General features: G+C 38.4%; 1 protein-coding gene across 2 annotated transcripts in view; it reads right to left on the bottom strand.

The window, feature by feature from the left end:
• The window catches only part of FBLN1 (fibulin 1), a 79,830-nt gene that overhangs the window by 13,510 nt on the left and 43,598 nt on the right, over window positions 1-22,722 (bottom strand). Inside the window, exons 15-16 of one of the 2 annotated variants that reach the window (XM_061988791.1) lie at window positions 10,611-10,753; window positions 8,067-8,198 (exon numbers count right to left, since the gene is read on the bottom strand). In XM_061988791.1, coding sequence (XP_061844775.1) covers window positions 8,067-8,198; window positions 10,611-10,753 — 275 coding nt within the window. Of the gene's footprint in view, window positions 1-8,066; window positions 8,199-10,610; window positions 10,754-15,558; window positions 15,963-22,722 lie in introns of those variants that run through there. The other variant, XM_061988792.1, reaches the window with a different exon arrangement.

Below are 22,722 nucleotides of genomic sequence, written 5' to 3'. Positions count from 1 at the left end.
ATCCCAACAGTGGCATAAACAGGATTCCTAATGACTTAGGCCAGGTAGTGACTGCAGTGCCATATTACTGCAGTGCCTCAGGAAAAGGCAGAAGTGCCTTTGTCCCTAAAGCAATTCAATAACCATTACCCAACAAAGCAGCTCAATGCTGTACTGATCTTTCTCTGAGTGGTGTAAATGAGGATCACGGGCAGGGTAAGACACCCCTTAGAAAAAAACTGTAGTGCAACAAGGTGGGCCTGCACCTCCAACTGTAAGCAAACACCTATTGCTCAGATCTCTCCCATGCTCAGAATATCCACTGACCACAGTAATAATTTATAAACCTCATAAAGACAAAGCTTTCCTTTAAAGACGGTCCAAACAATTGTGTCTGAAACCTCCAGATACTCATAGCCTTTGAAGTTTCTACCTAGGATACCAGTCTTAGTTTAAATTTAGCTAAAAACAAATCTGCTTCTCTTTTTGCCTTTCATTTCACCTCTAAAGAAAAAAAAAAAGAAAAAGGAAAAAGGAAATTATAGTACAGGCATTATATTGCAGCGTGAAAAAGGATCTTTCTGGCTTATTTAACAGTTCACAGTTTCGGGATTCAACTTATTGTAAATGCTATCCTTCAACCACTCAATGAAGTTTAATTTCATTAACACTTGGGCTTCTTTAGGAAACTTTGATTGTTGAAATTCATCAAATAAAGAGGCAATAAAGAGACCTCATGGTATTAATACATTTTTTGGCCAGAAACAAATGGTAAATATTTTCAAAGCCATTATCTGTCATGTTGGATCATATGGAGCCTCAGTATTATGAAAGAATTAAAAAGAACCTTTGATTTTACTGAGGTTTGGCTAGTTTACAAATACTATGATCTTTATTAAGGATACCAAATAACTTCAGAGAGATGTGCTCTTATCTTGGTTTGGCAAACTTGAAGTGCTTTTAGATCTCTGGTTTGCCTTCCAGACAAACCTCACAATGGGTTTTAATGTTGACAATGCTGTGAAATCACTCATGCCTAAAATGCAATAACTATACTTGAAGTAGCCTCATTAAAAAATAGTTTCCACTATACATTTTTTTAATCCTTCCTCTTCTGCCTTTGAGCATGTGATATGTTTTATGTACTATAGGAATCTTACATATTACAAAAACAGGTGGGAAAACTTCAAGACTGAATATCCAAAATATGCAAAATCTCACGTATCAGCCGCCCAGCATTTTATTACCACTGTCTTATTTATGGGTTTAGTGTCCATGATGGTACAATGTCATGTACATGTAATCTCTCCATGTAGCGAGAGTGTCTTAGTTCACCCAACCCATCCCACAACCATGTTATTCTGTTTCAGCCAAGGTCTGATACAGTAGCATATCTATGACACCTGGGCAATTCATTATTTTAATCCTAAGCATTTCTTGGCAAAGAGCTACATTATGGCACATAGATCAATATGGCTCTGAGATTCAATATACAATGGAAGAAAAAGTACCTAATCCTGAGGATTTGACATGAAAGCCTTTCTATAGCTGCTCAGTTAACACCTACAGGCCGCAGCTCTTGTTGGTATTATTAGCAGAACTTCTGACAAGGGAAGCTTTCTGAATCTTAATGTGTGTTAATACCTGGCCAAATTCTCAAAGTAAGGCTGAAATAAGGGGTCACTTCACCACATTTGACCTCCTTAAAAATAAAAGTATGAGTGTTTTAGTTTTGGGCTGGTTTTTTTTGAGCCATGCATCTGCACATCAAACTGGGAAAGATTTATTATATGCCTTGAGTCTTTTTTCTTCTGTCTCCATTTTTACAGGTTGTGTAGGTGCTACAGGAATGAGATGCTTTCTATCAACACAAAAGCTTTGTAGCAGCAGAAGCAACTGAATCAGTTGCACAGATATTTCACACTTGGAGGTCCTAAAAAAACCAGGTCACTGACTACTCTAAACCAAGGCAAAGCATCTCAGAAGACTGAAGGCACACAGACAGACACCTCTCAGAGGGATTTGCTATAGCACATTTCTCAGTGTACCGGATTCCAAATCTGGCTTTGTTTGCTCATTTATGTAACATCTCAGCTCACTGTTTAAAATTAATATGCATGCTATATAATCTGAACCAAGAACCTTTGATGGTCCCCTTAGCTGTTCCCTGACTTAGTCATTTCTTTCTCAAGTCAGCAGGTCTTATACTTCATGCCACAGTTCACAAAACTTTGTCAGAGTTACAGTATGATTTATTTGTCTGCTGGCTTTATGGAAACTGTAACCAAAGGTGGTCTGTATGAATGTTTTTGTAATACACTGCAACTTCCTACACAAGGGGTGAGACAAACACTGATCAAGGAAGAGAGTCTGATTAACCAGGTACGTGCAACGTGCTAGAGTGAAATTTGGCATTAGGAAAGTTGTTCCACTTGTGCCCAAGACTCATTCTCACCAGAAAAGCACCTTCAGCATTTCTCAGATATGAAATGAAAATTCACCTCTTGCACAAGTTGCATGTCTGCCTCCAGAAGAGCTCTCCAGCCTCACCTTTTTTTTTTTTTTTCTGGAGGGGAGGGAGGGTGTTGAGAGATTTGACTACTGAACAGCACAGTCATCAGTATCCCAAAAGGGCAGGTTCAGGCAGTAAATCTAAGATCCCGTTTACCAAATGGCTTCTGGGCACCTTCATCTCAAACACACAGCTACTGATTTCAACAGGGCAGACTGGTATAGAGAAAAACTCACAAAATATTCTTTGCTGAGAGGCTCCTCTCGTGAAAGGGGTAAGCCTAGATGAAACCAGAACAAAGATACTGAAAGGGACTGTGTCTTTTTTTTAAATGTAAGGCTGCAAGAGCCTGTCGAAAAACCTGCTGAATTATGTCCCTGTTGTGTGCTTGCTGTGAATGACTGGACAGTAGCGGTTTTGTATTGCCAGACACCATTGTTGTTTCATGCTAATGACATTATAGTCATGACAAAAGGTGGTTATTGTTGCTTACTTTCTAGTAAGAGTATACACAAGGGGAGATAAGTGTGTACTGAAATCCTCACCCCTGTGAAGAGTGGAGCTCTCCTGGACACCCTGGCTCTGCCTATACCTAGTCTCTATTTCTCCACAGAAAAGCAATTGGTGAACTGTTACTTCCAGCATCACAGCCATGCCAGGAAGACCAAATCGGTCCACGGATCTCATTATGCTAAACAGTATAACAAATGCATGGTAAGACCCAGCCAGCCTCTGGCCCAAAGATAAAGAGTTTAGAGCTACAGAGGATAAGGGAAAAGCAGAGAGGAATGTGAAGGTACTTGCCCAACACTGCAGAGTGGGTCCAGGGACAAAGTTTAGAACCAAACCTTTTGCAATTCGGTGACTCTGAATTTAGCATCGAACCATACAAACACTTGTGTGGTGGACTGTGAAAAGATCTTGTCACACTGGGAATGGCCAAACTACTTATGAGATACAGAACTACTACCCCTGTGCTAAGGTTTCCTTAAAGTCAAATTAACCTCCAACATATGACCAATAGGGGACCCCACAAGCACTCTTTCTTATAGTAGCTGGCTTTGTTTGCCTTCTGATCATTTTTTTTAGAAGTCTGACCCCAGCCTCTGGAACATACTAAACAATCATGATACCATAGTAGAACTTAGACCACTGCTAAATCCAGTGTTATGCTATCAATAGTTGAGACACTTTCTGTAACTATTCAAAGGAAACAACATGAAACATGTAAAAGAGGCTGGAAAATTGGGACAGAGATAGCAGATAAATCTTTACAAAAACAACAGACAGCAGTAGAATGTATCTGTAAAATTATAAGCAGATGTTGATATCAGTGCATTCAAGCACCAGCACCAGCACAGTCTGAGAAACTCTATAGGCACAAGTGAAATTTAAAAATTGTATTGGCTGTGGATGGTTTTGATAAAAATACTGCCACTTTTCTTAATAGGTAAGAATATATGCTTAGGTTAGTATCAAATGTAATATGGAAGATTTCAGCCTATCAAAACTTCTTTTAGCTGTATTATGAAATTTTAAAATCTTCCTGAAGTTTACCAGACTACAAGGTGGTATTACAGTCACCTAAGGAAATGAATGCATAGCTGAAGGGGGAAATGTTTTATAGTATCTGACAATACCTTTTAGGCATTGATAGGACATTTTTGTACAGGTTGAAAATGCATTCTTCATTTTTCACTGACAGCTGGTTAAAGGAGGAATGCAGTGAAAAGTCTATACAAGCTTTAAAAAAAAACAACCTGGATAGGTCTGCACTTCTGTTTTTCTCCCACCCATGCTAATAATTGACCTGCAGTTGTTCAAAGTTGAATTCAGAGCCACCTTGGCTTGTAACCAGACTTACAACAGAGACTCTACAGCATTTCTTGAGCTAAGAAAGAATGGGGTTTCACATCTCTTTTTAATGCACTAGGGAAGAAATATTGGAGTCAATTTTTTACACAATTATTTTTCTTCAGCTTGCGTGAAGTCTGAGCACTGCCTCTCCAGCAGGCTGGCCTTTGTTCCTTGTCTTCCACTGGAAGATACTTTCTGCAGGTCAGCATAGCTAGTTTTGGAGTCTGTTCTTACTTCTTTTGGCTCTACTATGTCTAATACTGTTCATCATTGATTCCTATTTGATATATCTTCTTTCCTTGATTTTGTAATATTATCTTTGCCTCTTTCCTCTCATATTTGTGCATGCCCCTACATTTCCTTTAGACGCCAGCGTTCTTTATTTTTCTAGCATTTCCTGAGGTAGCTCTTTCCTCTGTTTCTAGTTTCTTCTTTTTCCTTCCTCATAACCTCCTCCTAGACACTCTCATCTCCTCCTGTGACCTCAGCTACGATCTCTCCATTAACAAACCAAAAATGAGCCTCATCTGCCACTCTCCATCCCATCTGACATATTTGTCAGCTAATGTCTTCTTGATGTCAGCTTCAAGGGATAATGGCTAAAACTGATGACCCAACTCTCTTCAGTCCACAGTTCTGTCAGTGCCCACTTTTCTTCTGTAAATTCTATCTCTAACAGTTCCTCCCACTCTCAAAACCTCTACCAAAACAAATATGTTCCTTTTAATTTGTGTTAGAGCATCTTGTTCCGTTCCATTCATATAAACACAGTTTAAATGCAGGCCCCTCTTACAGCATTATCTCTTCCTGTTTGTGACAACCGAGCAAAACCCTGGTTTACTAATGAAGGACTTCCTGCAAGAGCATCTTCATTGATCTATCCTTTCTCCCCCTCTTTTCCCAGTGCTCTCTCCTTTCTTTGAATCCCTTCATTGGCTTCCTGTGCTCTGAAGTCAAGTTAAGGTTTAGAACACTCAGCTCTTTCAGTAACAATAGTAATGATTTTCCTGCTTTTCTTTCCCATATACTCTTTTGCATTTTATCTCCCTATGAGCTAGTCCATACCTTTTCTTCAAAAAAAAAAACCCAAACCAAATCAAACAACATTCTGCAGAGGTTTTCTGTCTTCTTCCTTGTAGAGAAAAGATTTTTGGTGATTTAATTTCCACTAACAGATAAAATAGCTGTGATACTCTAGTCATTTCTTCTGAAGTATTAAAACAAAATGAAATATGCTTATTATATTTTCTACCCATGTATCCATGATTTATTATGAAAGTAAATGTGTTCTTTCCTCTAGAAAACAAGCTATACAGATTCAAGAGGCACATGTCCATCAGTGGTCATCAAGTACGATGGTCCAGTGAGTTTTCCAAGAAGTGTGTAACCTGATGAATGCAGTAAGTTGGAACATTATACTTAGAAAAAGATTCCTATATATATGTCTGTTGCTGTCCCATATGTTGGACATCAGCTAGCTGTACCGGTTGGCATTTGCTCTGCTAGAGTCCCTATGTTACATACACAGAATTCCAATAAAACTGTAACTTAATGGGATAACCACTAAAGCTTTCTGATAACCAATAAATCTTTCTGATATTGTCTATGCCTTTTGTCTCTTTCCACCCTTATCAAAACCCTTCCTCTTTCTTTACAAGGGTGACTGATTTTGTTAACTCCTGTGGACTAGGATCCCATCTTATTTGTCCTGAAAATTCCTAGCACTTTTATGGCAACACCTAACATTCAGATTATTCATAACAACAACAAAAAAAGGTTTTGCGATGAGAGTAGCAGAACTGCTGCTGGCAGAATTATTTGCAATCCTAATTTAACACATACAACATGCTATCCTGAACCTCTTCCCCTCTAGGTAGTATCAGCGGGGGTTTTGTTTTGTTTTTCCTTTTCCAATTCTGCTGCAGGCAGTTTGCTTTGCAGCTTCCATTAATCTCAAAGTACTTTTACATAGAAGAATTAATTAAGACTCTTACATACAAGAATTAATTAAGAGAGTAGTAGGCATGTTTTATCATCTCCATGTTACACATGGGGGAACTGAGGTGAAGAAAGAACTGCCCAGTTCTTTTGCTTAGCTGAGAATGTACTTAGGCACATATCATATCCTCTCGAGCTGGTGCAGAAGAATATTCTTTCTCTCCTAATGTTGTGAGGCAGATATCCAGTTTACCAAGTAAAATACCATTGACACACAGTCCTATTATTCAAAATGGAAACACTTCCCTCAGGCGAATACTTTGGCCAGTCAAATTTCTAAACACATCCTTCTTTCTTATTTCAGACAGGAAGAAGCACACAGCATGAAAAGCAAACTACTGTAACTACTGTGGCATCTGATAACGTTTATATTCTTCTAAAGAATCAACTCAATACCTGAAATCTGTAATCTTATCATCCTGCTTTAACAGGCTCGCCCTCTTTCTCAGCATTCACATGTATACTTCTGTTTGATAAAGAAATATAAACCTAATGACTTATGATTTTTATCTACAGTTCATAAAACCTTTGCACAGCTGACACTGTACTGTTACGCTTCTGAAATGCAACAGTGCCACCTTCCGATCACGCTAAAAATTACTTTTTCACAAACTATAGAAGATTTTTCGAGTACTGCTAGAAAGCCCAGAAGCGCATGTATAAACCTGAGCAGAACCTGCATGTTCACATACGGAAACAAAATGTTCACTGGGATCAGAGGTCCTTTGTTTTCATAAAAAAACGTTAAGAAAGAGCAATCAAATACTACTTTTTAATACCTAGCATATTTCTTCTCTAAGTGTGAGAACTGCAGCATATTCCCCTGCCACTGAACTAGCAGCTCATATTGGGCAGAGCTGCACAGCAGCTGGGACCTGCTCATGCTCTGCAACCTTCACCTAATTTTCCAACTACTCCTGGGTATGTTGGGTCCCAGAATAAGAGTCAAGCTATGGTATACTCTTGAAACATCTATCTGTGTGCATGTATGGATATATACTGAATACACTGTACACATTACATACTGGATACAGTAAAGGACCCTGATCTGAAAGAAACTTACTAGAAAGTATGACCCCAGGTTGTGCTGCTATTCCTCCCTGTTATATGAGGAGATCGAGGTCTAGCATATGACCCATATACACAGGTATACCTCCTGGTATGTCTCCTCCCTGATAAGATGAGACTGTAAATCAAATGTGCACGTTCCATTCTGAAGTTTCTTCTAAACCACAGCATTTGACATATCTTTTTTACCCTCAACAGAGAGTATTTATTTAAAACTGAACCAGATTGTCATTAAATATTAAAACAGTAACAATTTCAGTAAGTTCAGCCTTGCTTTAAAAGACTGATTATTATCCAAAAATTGGTGCAATTCTGTTTAAATAAAAAACTCCACAGTTATTAAAGAATGGTCTCTTTGCTGACATACTACATATTTTCTATTTGGTTTGATTGTAACAGGCAAACCTCTTAATTTTAAAACTACCTCATTTGCATTTGTTATTAGACCCCATTCTGAAAAAAAATAAAGTTTTAGGCCTCTAGTATTTTGAGTAGAAAATTATCTGTAATATTAGAACACATATCTGACTGGAGAATACTAAATCAATACAGGCTTGGAAAACAATGTGGGGATTAATTACTTGACTTAATTTCTTTGACCTTGTTCCACAATATTATTGAGAGAAAAAAGTAAACAGAAAACGCTACTCACCCACTGTCATACCGTCCATGTAACGCTTGATGATATCAAAGGAATCTCTTAAATTTCCTTCTGTTATGTCAAATATAATATCTGCCTGGTTGGCCGGATATGTAGGTGTGATGGCACGAAGAAAAATAATCTCTGCAAATAAACAGTATTACAGAATGTACTGAGAAGTATTTGAAAACATCACTGAAGAACCTGACAGAATTAAATTTAAAATTACTTGTCCTCAAGGCTGCTGGAGGACACCCTCCTCCCCCACCACTCCCAGTTCAGCCTTTAAAATTGAAAGAAAAATGATCTGGGAGAAAGAAGGATTTGGATAGCTTTATTTTCTCATCCTGCACAATCCAAGAAGTCCTGAAGCCAAAATATTATTAGAGTCCAGAAAGACCACTCTTAGAAATTAGTCACAACTCCAGCGTGCATCCACAGAGAACAACACTGGGGATGTGCAGAGTGAGCAGTGAAGGGGGAACCAAACAGTTAAAACCCCTGAACTCTGATTCTCTTAGACATTTACACAAAGTATTGCCATTCCAAGTTACAGAGTCCTTTTGAGTATTGGAGGAAGGGTTTAGATTTAACGAAAAAAAAAAAGTAAGGCTATTTTTCAAGCCTCTTATGAGGGAGGTAAGTATTACTATTCTTATTACCATCCTCGCTCTAAAGGTGATGAAACTAAACCATGGGACTCTAAGAAATTCACCCAAGGCCATGCACTGAATTACAGTTTAGGAATGTGTTCTGGGCTTCAGTAGTACTCTTGGATCACTAGGTCTCACATTTTTTTATTAAATCATGAGGATGGACTAATGAGGGAACGGTTTGGGAAGCGTCTTGGGCCAGATCCATAGCTCTGGTGCCAGTACACCTGGTGAAGCTGAAGGGGTGTGTATGGGAGTAGAAGTGGCTATGGTGCATTCCTCCATTCTCTGTGATGTAGGGCCAGCCCAGACCTGAAAGAGTCCTGACGCAATCTGTAGCAACTCTACTCAGCTAAGTTATTGGTGGTATGAACAATTGCATCTGGGAAGGAACAATCCCATGCACCAGTACAGGCTGGAGGTTGAACTGCTGAAGAGCAGCTCTGCAGAGAGACACCTGGAAGTCCTGACTGATAATAGACTAAATATGAGCCAGCAATGTGCCCTCATGGCCAAGGAGGCCAATGGCATCCTGGGATGCATCAAGAAGAGTGTGGCCAGCATGTCAAGGGAGGTTCTTCTTCCCCTCTACTCTGCCCTGGTGAGGCCTCGTCTGGAGTACTGTGTCCAGTTCTGGGCTCCTCAGCTCAAGAGGGACAGAGAAGTGCTGGAGAGAGTCAAGCACAGGGCCACCAAGATGATCAGGGGTATGGAACATCTTTCAAATGAGGAAAGGCTGCGGGAACTGGGACTGTTTAGTCTGGAGAAGAGGAGATTGAGGGGAGATCTTATTAACATTTACAAATATCTAAAGGGTGGGTGTCAGGATGTTGGGACATCCCTTCCTTCTATAGTAGATAGTAACAGGGCAAGGGGTAATGGGATGAAGCTGGAACACAAAAAGTTCTACTTAAATATAAGAAAAAACTATTTCACCATGAGGGTGACGGAGCAGTGGAACAGGCTGCCCAGAGGGGTTGTGGAGGCTCCTTCCTTGGAGCAACAAGTAAGTTGCTGAGTCCCTCATCCTGCAGAGAAGCAGGGCTGAAGGCAGTCATCCCACCTACAGATATGGATGTCATCCCCAGTAAAGCTGACAGAAAAGAAATACAAATGCCAAGGTGCAAAAATTGGCTCTTTATCTGTAAATTTATATGTGACCTAAGCAAAGTGAGTGTAGTCCTTATGAAACTGCACAACTTAAAACCTTGTAGGTGCTACAGAAGCCAAAGGAACTAAAGAAATACATGAGGGCCCATGAGAGTGCGGCATCTGGGTCTGGAAAACTCCCTTTGGATGATGGGACAGACACTCACTTGGTTGCTTTTTGAAAACCTTAGCTTAAAAACTTCGTATCCAGTTCTTGGAATTTCTTTTCCTTTATTCTGTATTTTTTAAAAACATTCTTTTTCATGGGTCAAAAATCAGCAAATCACAGTACTAGGTAGTATATTCAACATACTGCATTTTGTAATTAATGTTTGTATGTAGATAAAGGCTATATTCTTGGAACGTGACACTTGTCAATAGCAAACAACTGACCATAAATAGATGAGAGAAAAATAATGAGCACCTACTTCTTATGGCAAAATTTGCAAAAAAAGGGAGAAAGAAGTCATGGGGCACACAGCTATTATGAGTAAATGTGGTAAATTGGAATTCAGACTCAGTATTTCCTTAGACTGGGAAGCTGTATGAGTTAGAGCTCAGAATTACTTTCTTTTCCCCATAAAATTAAAACTCCTGGATATAGAAGGTTTTAATTAAATGAATAGTACGCTATAATTTGGAACTGTGCAAACATTTTACTGCACCGGTAGCTAGTCTGGCTTTAGGCAAGGATTTCCGGTGGAGGTTTTAAATGTTGTAATCTATTAAATGGAACAAGGAACAAACCACTTACCTTCAGGTCTCGTAAATTCTCTGAACGTGGGCAGTGAAATGACAGTGTGGGAAATTGTGTGGACTGGATCCAACACACAGTTGACATCATTTGGTCGACAAGACTTAATGCAACGGATAGTATCTGTCTTTTCAAGTCTGACACTAAGAGAAACCAGAGAGAGATACATGTATATCCTGAAAATGAATTACTTTTTGTTTTGCAATCTGTGGAGCACGAAACTAGAACTGATATAAATGTTCATTGTTCATCTCAAAAACTTAGACAAATGCAGATCATCAGAACTGCTGGTCCACTGAAAAAATTGGCTTGGCTAAGAGTTGCAGTCAACACCTCCTCAAACTCAGCGCTTCAAGCCAGATATGTAAAAGAGGCAGAACTGTAGAGCATAAGATGACATGTAAGGTCTCTTTTCAAGTACAAATAGGTCCAGACGACTAGGCCTGCAGTGCATTGGTGTGGTCTCACCGATTTCAGAGGAGCTACACTTACTTGCACAAGTCTTTTTGTACTTGTTATCATATCAATTATGTAAAGCAGAAACAATTGTTTCAATTCTGGAAATCTTTCAGGAAATACCTGAAGGGCCAAATTTATTTCATGCTTTTCAGTGCAGCAAGAGCCAGAAAAGCCCCTCAAGTTGTCTTTTCCACCCCTCCCCCCCCAATCCTTCCATATAAACTGAGAAAACAGAAATGGAAACTGAGGGAGGAAAAAAGTTAACCATATTATTTAAAACCTCAAAGACTGAATTCTGAATCTGGGGAAATGGCAAGGGTTATTTCATATTCCATCTCAACCAACTGCTCATTCGTCCTTGAAAGTCTATTAAAAGTTAAACGACTTCTTCTTGCTCTTGTCCACTAGAGTGAATTTAAAGTCACTTACAGTTCAAGAACTTCACACAATACCCAGTCTGTGTTCATGAGAGATGAAAGGGCTATGCTGGGACTTACAATGTGACTAAGCCCCTCAAATGATCTCAACTTTGACCTGCCCATTTCTTCATATTTCTAAGTGAAAAAAAAGAAAAGACTGCAGTGTCGGGGGGGGAATTAAAAGGTTAAAAGGAAGAAAAATTCACTGAGTAAAAGGGAAACAAAAATGGAAGCTTTAGTTTCTCAGACACCTCTAGAGATAAATGATTCTTGCTCTTTTCCAAATGAGTTGCCCAAGTCCACACCTACAAGTCATTTTTTCAGAAGTTCAAAGGGATTTTATGGCTCTATTATTAATAAATACATCAGTAATTTCTTTATATATGTTATCCCACACTTGCTCATCAAAGAAAACAAAGCCAAACATGCTGATATTGTATGAAGCTAACATAAAGATAAAAGAGAAAACATGAACCAACATTAAGGAAATAATGCTTCAAAAAATGTGTACTGGCATAGTCCAAAGGAAGGCAATGAAAGTGGGTTCATTTACACCAGCTGAATCTGGATTGTTATTCTCACTCTGTAGTTGATGCTTTGAGATTGGCCATGAGAGACCTCTACCTGTATTCTGTACCTTTACCTGGATACAGAATAGAGCTTTCTACTGAAATGTCTCATGCTGGTGACTGTAGACCAAACTAATTCTCAATATATGGACATAATAGTCTGACCTATGATAACAGATTCCATTCCATTAAACCTCAGCTACCAAGCTAAGAAAAAACTTTCAGCTAGCCGATCCTCAGATCTGCGAAAAAAGAATCAGCTAAATTACACAGTCTAGTTCTAAATAGTTTATGTCAAAATAAATAACAAATAGAACATCATTTGTGCTTGTTTCCCTCTCTCCTTTTTTTTTCTTTTTTTTTTTCCTCTGTGTATAGAGGATTTTAGTAGACATTTACATCTATACAATCATACAAACACTGCACCTTTCCTTGGGATCCTTCTGAGCTGGGGTCACAACGGCCAAGTCAGATTGGGTTTACTTCCAATAACATGTAAACAAAATCTGAAAAAGTTCTTCAAAAGTTTTTCTCTTCACATTTAAATAATAACTATACCATCATCTAAAGGTTTTAGGGACACCGATAAATAGTAGCTTGCATAACTATTTTTGTGACATTATTAATAATGAAGCATTGATGCAACACATGCAGCATCCTAGCTGTATTTAGATAATAGAATTTGAACACAAAATATTGTGGTGGGAGTGTCTGAAGTGTTTCAGTTCACTGACTGAAGTGTTCAGCATTGGTCTGCCCTTGATCTTTCTTAGGAAAGAAAATGAGCTTTACTCTCAACTTCTACTGGAAGAAAATTTAGCAAATATAAACATTTCTGAAACTCTCATCCAATTCTCATCTCATTCAGATGAAGTCCTAAGTAAGACTTACATTCATAATTCTCACTTCTGATTCACTGGAGTAAAGTAAAGTAAAATTCATTCTAACATGAATTAGGTAACCTGCATACAGAAACAGAGGATCACAATGATCACAAGTGATTGTGTTGGTTCCTAACTGAAACTAGTTTCTAGACTCATCCACCTTCTAACAGCTTTCCATTAGCTCTATTTCTTTGCATTGTTTCTTTCTCCTGTTAAAAATCTACAACTTTGGGTTGGGGTTTTTTTATGCTCTGTCCACTCTGCTAAACTTGAATTTGTGCTTTCATTTTTCCTTGCCTAAATATTCATTCTCTGAATTGCTTCAGCATATCCAAAGTGCAGTTGGTGACACTTTGTTCTCTCATTGCTTCAATAGCACATTTTTAGACATTTTCTGGAGTTATTTCTTTGACAACTACCATCTATTTAAAATCCTGATATTTGTTATTGATTATGTGCTCTGACTCCAAAATACTTTTTATTTCATCCTTACACATCATCTTTGCATTTGATCTTCTCAATAGTTGACATTTTCCTTTTTCCTCATGTCCTCCTATAATGGGGACTGTGACTGATAAAAGTTTCTTCCTAAGGTCTTACGAAATTTCTTTATTCAGATACTTCAAGTTTTCCCCGTTTAACAAAAATTGCAGCTTTGGAGCTGGTACCTCCTCCAGGCCTTTTTCATTTTAAAATGTTAAGAAGCAGTTCAGTTTTTCTGATTATTTTGCAAATAATCCTTTCTTGAATATATTTTTTTTCTTTTCTTGGGTCCTGGTGTCATTAATTTTCATATTCTCTGTTGGATTCAATTAGTAAGTTCTTTAGACCAGAAGCTGTGATTTCATTTTCATTTGGAAAGAACCATGCACATAAATGGCACTACATAATTACATGCATACTCTTGCATTAAAGCATCTAATATCAGAGAATCTAAGCTCTGTGTTCTTGAATTACTTGCTGAACGCAATTAATATGGTAGCATTTTACAATACTGAGGGGCAAATTCTCACACTCTCTTATTTTTCTGGCAAACAAATTTATATTAATGTTTGCAAAAATTAGTTTTATTTTTGAATCTATATCTACTTAATTATGGCCTCATAATGAACTGATAGCCAGAAGGCATTTATATACAAGTATCTTCTGTGGTGGTAAGAAACCCCATTAGCTCAAGTAGCATAGGCTTGTGCTTTCAATATTTAAAGCTGGAACTTTATCCCCACTGGCAACTTCTGGCAGCTTTATAAATATGTGTCAACAAACTTATTAAACATTGGCATTCCTCATGAGACTTGAACTCTTGTCAGCCAGCTGGGATCAACTTTGCCTTAGGGAACATGTAATACTCTGGCAGAGTACTGTGATCCTGCCTCAATCCAGTCCTTGGCTAATGATGAGCCCGAGAGTCCGCAGCTTAGAACTAATAGAGTAATTCCTTGTGTTCAGGTGATTAAGGTTCATGATCTTAGTTTAGAAGATTCTCAGTTTCTAACCTTGTACCTTGTTTGTGCTATCTGTATTTAAACAGGGAAGCACTTTTCTTACATGTACATTCACATGGATTATTTCTCATTCATTGTGGACCGACTATCCTATCTATGTACCAAGCAGCAGAGGTATCAGAGTCCAGGATGATGTAAAAGAATATTAAATTTTAGATAATATCTCCATGACTGAGCTTTTAATATTTATCAATACAAGGACTGAAGAGTAAAACAAACCACTTCCCAGTCCACAAAAAAAAATAATTCCAAAGAAATTCCAGTTGTGTTGTCTATATTGTTCTTGATTGCATAGAAGTAAAGGAAGAAAGACTTGGATATTGGAATTCTGCCTGATCTTTCAGGGTTTATAGAGTTTGTGGTGGTGGTGGGTAACGTCTTTACAGTTAAAAATTTAGCACCTTTGATATGGAGTTGGAGACAAAAATACAAAAGAGCTCTCTGCTACTAGCTGAATAATGTTAAGAAGTTCGTTGCTGTTTTCCCATAATTCGTTTTTCAACTCACTGGAAATTCCACAGAAACAAAGATCTCTAAACCAAATTTTCATTAGAGGAGATTCTCTTTTGTACCACTCTTAACAGCCACAACTGGGATCTGTACCTGGTGGAAATCAGCACAAGCTCACTGTAACAGCCCAATGATAACTAGCACAGCTTGAAATTCTGGCTCCACACTTCAAAGTGACTCATGTGCTGCGGCATCTCTGAGGTCCTACAGGCCTATGTTATGTCCTTTTAACAGATTTTCAGAAAATGCACAGTGTTTGCCCTGTAAGTGATGAAACTAAAGATGTTTCAGTTGAGACAGCTCAAATTAAGTACCTATTTTGTTTCGAAACTTAGACCTAAACATATGCAGCTGTGTGATCAAATGGCACCAATTCCACTACTGTGTGAGGTAAATGAAAAGTTTTCAGCCCTTGGTATATTTGATCAAAAAGCTCTCAGACATCAACTTCTGCTTTTTGTAATGATGCAGAGAACACTTAAGAATCTCCCCAAATTGAGACGTTCAGGGGACAGTGGAGAACTGTGGTGATGATGGCAAATAAAATGCAAGTGCAGCATGCAACGGATGAACTAAAACTTTATTAAAATTGAGGGGAAAAAGCTACTCTTAGAAGAGAAAAAGTAGTCAATGATGCCTGTAAGTTAGGGATCAAAGCTGTGTAGAGACAAAGATAAAAAGTTTGGCAATAAATGTGTTGACAGTTCCATGGCGGGAAAGTTGCATTTGAATTGTCAGAAGAAGGTCTCTGGGCTCTGTGATTTGCCGCTGCATGACCACAATGCCACTGTGGTTGTTCACTTTTTTTATGGTGAAAAAACCCTCCTGGTTCCCGCTGATGATGGACAGCAGAATTTTATCCCCAGGGACAGCATTGGAAGGGCCCATGCGGAAAATGTCGGTGGGTACTTGAATGTTGGTAGGAAAAGAGAGGTGATAGTAGGTTATTCTCAGAGGCAGGCTCTGGCACTCCTTATTTTCATTACAAGGCAAGCGCTCACAGCGACTGCAAGAAAAGTGAGAACACAAGACAAGAGGAAGATTAGTGTACATTTAGCAAGCGTGATAGGAAAGCAAGGGCAGTGGGGGTGACTTGCATACTATATCCATTCTTCAGCCCAGCACCTCAGTCATATTGCAAATGGACATTTATTAAGTAAGGATGAATTTGTCTGTTATTGGTGCTTTTGGAGAAGCATTGCCATTTTCAGAAGTGTTGCCCTTTCTTTGCACGCACAGATGGATTGAGTCTGGCACCTCAGCGTGGGTGAGAGTTTATTTGCACATAGCTAAGCTCTTCCTAGTGAGAATATTAGCTTTTTTCTTTTCCCCATGAGTTGTATTCTTTTGTTGTTTGGACATATGTTAAATAAAGGAAGAGATCCTAAGTGGTTAGTGAGTGGACTGTGTCTCACTTGGCATGTCTGGCTGGATTTTTAAGACCAAGCAAAATATTCTGAAAACTACAAACGTACAAGCAGTTGGTCTTTCTGAGAGAAAATAGACATTGTAGATACTTGGCTCTATATGTTCATCATCTAACAGCATACAGAGGAATGTACAACTTATTTTCAACACTGCCTGTATGTTAAGGCTCATTTGCTTTGAAGACAAATCTTCCTCCTGATGTGGCACGGTATTTCTCTGTGCTACCAGGAGCACCAACCTCAACCAGTCTAACACTGATCTAAGCAAGCACTAAAAACAAGATCCAACAGCCTGATGTCTCCAAGCATGTCCTCTACACAATCAGTCCGTTCTGATGTAGCATTGAGTCACAGGAATGATCTTGGTGAGTGACTCTGAGAGAGTTGCCCTCTACTGTGTTCCTTTCCTTACCACTAGGCACTGTAATACAGTGAAAAATCCAAAGGACTACAAAGAGATCATCCCTACAGGCTGAAAGTGAACAATGAATGTTAACAATAGAAATTATGACCTGTACAGAAGGAGCAATCTTCTTCCTTTCCATTACTGACAGAAGTAAAGTGAGGGTGACGGAGCAGTGGAACAGGCTGCCCAGAGGGGTTGTGGAGGCTGCTTCCTTGGAGGTCTTCAAGACCCACCTGGACATGTTCCTATGAGACCTAATCTAGGTGACCCTGCTTCTGCAGGGGGGTTGGACTAGATGATCTCTAAAGGTCCCTTCCAACACCTACCATTCTATGAAAGTTTGTCCAGTAAAATATGGCACAGATACGTATGGGCATTAAAGTTACTGCTGGAATAGAATGTTTTAAGTTTACCAGGACACAAATGAAGATCTGACGTGTCATGGTATCTAGTGGGTTTGAGAAGTGTTTAGAGAATTACATATAAGGAAAGTCTGTATGAATTTCAGATTAAAGGTAAGCACAAATCACCACATTCAATCCAAATACCTCCTCAAACAGGTGCATGCAAGTAGAGGTAGACATGACAATCCCAGTTGGGTGATGACTTTGCAAAATTTGGGAATGATCAGGTTGTACATTTAGCTCTAAATTTGCCTCATGCACAACTATGAATCAATTACATTATGTACAAGAGTCTCACCATTCAAAAGCAATATTTAGTCCACAGTATGAGGTTTTGGAACATAAACTATTTGTGTCTTTACTAAGAAATGCTCCTGCATAAAAGCATGGTTTGCTTCTTACTATTTCAAGGAAATTTGAGTGCCTGTTTCCGTTATTTTCACATAAAAATTGAGCTCCTATCAGGAGTAATTGGTATCAGCAGAACTGTGGCTTATAAGCAAGCCCTACTTTGTTGCCAATGCATAGCAACCTGAATTCCAGGAAATTTTCATTATACACAAAACAAGCATTTTCAAAAAGAGTAGTTAAAAGCACCCTCAGTTCTTCAGTTAATGTGTTCTATGTTTTCTTTTAATACCACTTGCAAACCAAAGTACAAAGCAATTCTTTGAGGACTTAAATGCATTCTCAGTTTTATTCATGTGTGTAAAGAGCACGCACAAGCCTTCACAGGATGGGCGGCTAATTAGGTGTGGGTACTCTTGGAATATTTTCAGGTATGGTGAGTTCTGCATTCTTTTCTGAAATGTCATCAATAACTCCACTAAAGAGAATTACTTGGTTTTGTTGAAATCATGCAGCAAGTTAAGACAGTTAATTTCTTAGCTGCAAATGTTTTCTTCATGTAAATCTTTTTGGAAGCATGTACATGCTCATGAGCACTTACACGCTCATAAAGATGCCCTGGTTTGTACTTTTGTAAGGGTAAAATATGTCTTACAGTAAAAGCAAGAAATCTTTAAGAGAAAACAAACCCAAAGCTCATAGCTTTCTAATATTTGAAAAAAAAAGACACTTTGCATATTCAGAAAGTTGTTTATGGAGACAGATGTGTCTGCAGCTAGGAGCTAAAATTATTCAAAATTCATAATCTTTTATCTTATTTTTTTGGTGGTACACACTACACACTTTGCTATAGCTTTAGTTAATGTTCACTAATTGTTTCATTAAATAACCACAAAGGAGAGATGGCAAATGTTACTGCTTTCAAGAACTGGGGTTCATTCTGGGGTTATGCACCACAAAGATAATAAGCAATGAGCATTTAAATCCCAGCGTACTCTTGACCTTCTTTAAATGCTTCCCTTTGGTGGGCAGAAGCAAATCATGAGGTGGGGGAATGCAAGTCTTCTGCCAGTGAGGCACCCAAGTACCCTGGTGCTGCTCCAGCTCCATGGCACCTGAGGATGGATGAGCTGGCCGTACAGTTACCATGCCCTGCCACGATGCCATGTCACTGTGTGAGAGACCACAGGAGATGTGGCAGGAGAAAGGGAGTGCTGAGGAGGCAGCAAGATGCTACCAAAGAAACTCAACACAAAGCCCAAGCAAAATAAGCACTGCTTTGCAGTGCGGCTGTTTTATATACATCTCTCCAAATGCCTGCAGTTTGATGTCTGAGCTAGAAAAATCAGCATGTAATGCTGCTAAACACTTATTCCTGAATTTGTTCCTGATTATTGTAGCTTACTTAGTGGTCTATTCTCTCAGGTTTACCCATGTGGCTGATATACTGGTTTCAAAGAATTATGCATAGTTCAAATTTTGTGTACCAAACACTGAATACTCAGAAAGGAAAATAAAACTACCAAAACTAGAGAGATTCCATGTTAGATAATAAATACAACACTTTTTACCAGAGAAATGAGGAGAAAACATTTTCTGCCTTCCATACTGTTAATTTTCTGAGCCTGGTTTTCACGTGGTACAGAGACAATTTACTCCAATATGCCCAAAGGACTTAAATGGTGTACAACAATTCCTCACACAGTGAAGGGAAAAGAACTTTTTACCAGGATTTATGGCTCTGCAATTTACTTCATGCAGGGGAACGACTGCAATGTGCTCATTGACTAAACAAATATTGTTGCTTAACTATACACTACATATCTCTGAAATTCAACCCTGTGAATTTCCAGACATGTAACAACCTTCCAGATCCCCTAGAATACAATCCACTACAAAAGCACTCACTCATGCTACCACCAGTGTGTATTGCTTTTCCGAAGTTTGCAGCACACCTTGAGGTGTGCTTCAGATTAGCCATCAGCCACGCTGAATCACCACATCATGGACCTCTGCTAGGGAAAGCAGGTGTTGTCTTAAACAGACCAGAGCTTAACAGGAATGAAACCAACTGACGGTTTCATATTTTCACAGATATTTCTTTAACTAGAGAAGGATCTGGAGTCCCACTTCAGGCCCAGGCTGGAATACAGTATATAGCAGTACAGTGGACAGGATGGACAAATACTCTGCATGTTCCTCCTGTTTGGAGCTGGAAAATCTCACAGGGTTTTCCAAGCTACAGAAAAGACAGACTAATTTTCATTTTGCCCACAGCACTGAGCCTTTATGTCCTATCCTTGTCTCCTTCATCTGTCTTTGCCAACCTGTCTTCTTCCTATCCCTTTTCTTACCTTCCATCTTTCCTACTCATTCAGACATTTGGCATCAGGACTATCTACTCACTTGCTCTATACTCTCATGGCCGGCACTTCTTTCAGTTTCTGCCTCTCAGCCCGAGTCACAGAGTATATACTCCTTCCCTCACCATCTTTGTGCAGCTATCCCAAATTATTCCTTGTTCTCATGCAAGAAGTTCAGGACTGTTAAATCAGAACTATTTGTTGCTAGAAAAGAAAGATTTCTCTACTGATAGGAAAAACTAAATTGCCCTGAGGAAGACTGTCAAACACAAATTGCCATGGAGGCTATGAAATTATCATCATTCAAGGACTTGAAGCAAAACTTAAACAAACAGCTCTCAGAAATATTCCAGGTAGATCCGACTCTTGTTTTTGGTACACTAAGAGGACCAGCAAGGTCCTCATTTCCCAAGGTTTATGAAAAAAAAAAAAGGCTAAATTCTATTTTTACAAAGTTCTTAATTTCAGAAGTTTCAGAAGTTTTTGGTAAGAATGACACAAAGCACAAAAGTATTCTCCTAACGAATTTCAGACTTCTGCTCCAAAACATGAGAGCAAATTTTTAAAAATTATATATCACCTAAATGTCTCAGACACACAAAACAATCTGTTCCTCCCTACTCTTGTTCTTGGAAATGAGTTAACTGCTTTGGCTGAAATTTGCCAAAACTGAAGTCTGAGTCAGACACCTGGCACGTAAAATTTCAGCCGTTGGTTATGTTTTGGCAAAATTCTAAGCAGTTAAAAACAGGTCCTAATAATGAGAAGCGACAGGCAACCTTAATAACATGCAGACATGTCTAGAATATAAAAATATTTCCCAACCTGGCCTAATGCAGTACACATTTCTGACATGCAGCCATAACTGCTCCTTTATCTTTTCTACTATTTTTCTTGGCTGAAACATTACAAATACTAGACTTCAGTGTGACATAAAGAGAATTTAATTGTTTTGTAATTTGGAAACAAAAAGTGTTGGGCAAGGCAATATAGCAAGTTAAGTCCTATTGTGAGTAGCAGTAGATCTTAATTCTCCTTGGAAAAACACCAAGTCTATAGGCTGATAAAAGGGGAAAAAAAAAAAGAAGTTGAATTTAAGCGAAAGAGAAAGACCTTCAATAAAATCGTTACCATTAAGGATCAGACCATGCCAGGCACTTTGTTGGTCTTTGTGGAAGGTTACACAGGCTTTTTCCTCCTGAAGTTCAAAGAATATATAGAGCATCCTGAGCTTTCAGTCTATATCATGGGATGATGCTGTGATTACTTGACCTGGCAAAAGCCACTATGCAAAAATCTCTGTTTTAAAGGAATATTGGGTAAGAAAGCTTCTGGATCACTGAGGGCTGTTGCCTTTACATAAGGATTTTAAGGAAAAATAAGAATGAGCAAACTTGGATTTGAAAGAATGTGGACTATTAAATTATAGCTGTTCCAAAGAAAATATTAGAGAACAGAGTAAAAATCCCATGGGGTGCCAACTTGATGGGAATAGAAAATGTGTTGTCTTTCTTATGATGTGCCAAGCTGGTGAAACTGTAATGAATTTTGAATAAAAAGGAGAGGAAAATGATATCTATAATAGATACAATGTTATGAGAAGCCAACTCAGATTTTACAATCCTGGCACAAGGTTGGGTGAAAAATTGATTTCATGTCATTATCATCCAAAAGCTAACAAAGATATGCTAGCTATCAGCTATGTTGGGTTGTATATGCAAAAATAAATGATTTAAGAACATACAAACTATTTTGGATATAAAAAGAGGTTTCTTATGAAGTTGTTCTCCAGTAGGCACAAGGTAACCCAATACACAAACCCTAATTCTGGTGTTTTGGATAACACTTGTATATGACACTGGCTAAGTATGAGAGTATGTATATCCCAAATGAACTAACTTGGACTTTCTGCAATAAAGATATTGGACTCATATTCTTTTTGGTATATTAAAACACATTTTCAACAAGAAATTTAGTACCCATGTCTGTAGCTTTTGAGAGAAAAAAAACTAATAAATCCAACAGGATAATAACTCAAGGAATTAAAATAATTAGAACTTCACTGAGTAGTTACAGGATTTGTGTCTCACTCATAGCCTAATTATAGTCCTAGCACATCAGAAGAATCTCTCCCTATGCATCTGTTAGAGTCAGGCAGAGTAAGCCATTACAGGACCCCAACAACTCAGACACAGAAAAACTATTCAGACATGCTACTGCTTCCCCAAAGGATTTCTCACACCTCAAATAACTATTTATTTCAACATATGGATAAAAATATAGATAAGAAAGAAGAAGAAATGGAATGTGTATGTATGACGTGTATTTTCTAAACTGAACTTTGCAAGTCAGGAGTGTCCATAAGAGTAGAAATCTGCTAACTCTGCTTAGTGGCCCATTGCAAATGACTTTTTTCTTTTCTTTTTTTTTAATTAGGATACAAATGAACCCACAATATTACACATAAAGATAACACCCACATCAAAAAACACTGGTTGTTTATTGGTATAACAAACGTAATTTAAGTACTATTGACAGTTCTCAGAATAGAAGCATATCTTATAAATATCTGGTTTTATACTATGATCTCCACCTAGAGTACTCTGATCAAATACATCTGCTGTGCCACTTATGGCATTTCACAGAATAAAGTTTAAATGGAAATTAACTAATCCCCACAAAGTCCCTCTTATGAAGACCAGTATTAGCTTCATTCAAAAGAGGAGGCACAGACTACACAATTTTACCTAAAAGATGAAGGGCATATGAACACTGACTGTGAAAAGCAATAGCAAGCTGACAACAAATGTGATTTATC

Source organism: Colius striatus, chromosome 1 (genome assembly GCF_028858725.1).
Source record: "Colius striatus isolate bColStr4 chromosome 1, bColStr4.1.hap1, whole genome shotgun sequence".
NCBI lineage: Eukaryota > Metazoa > Chordata > Aves > Coliiformes > Coliidae > Colius > Colius striatus.
The sequence above is the reverse complement of the archived record's forward strand: the minus strand, read 5'-3'. Positions and strand labels throughout refer to the sequence as shown.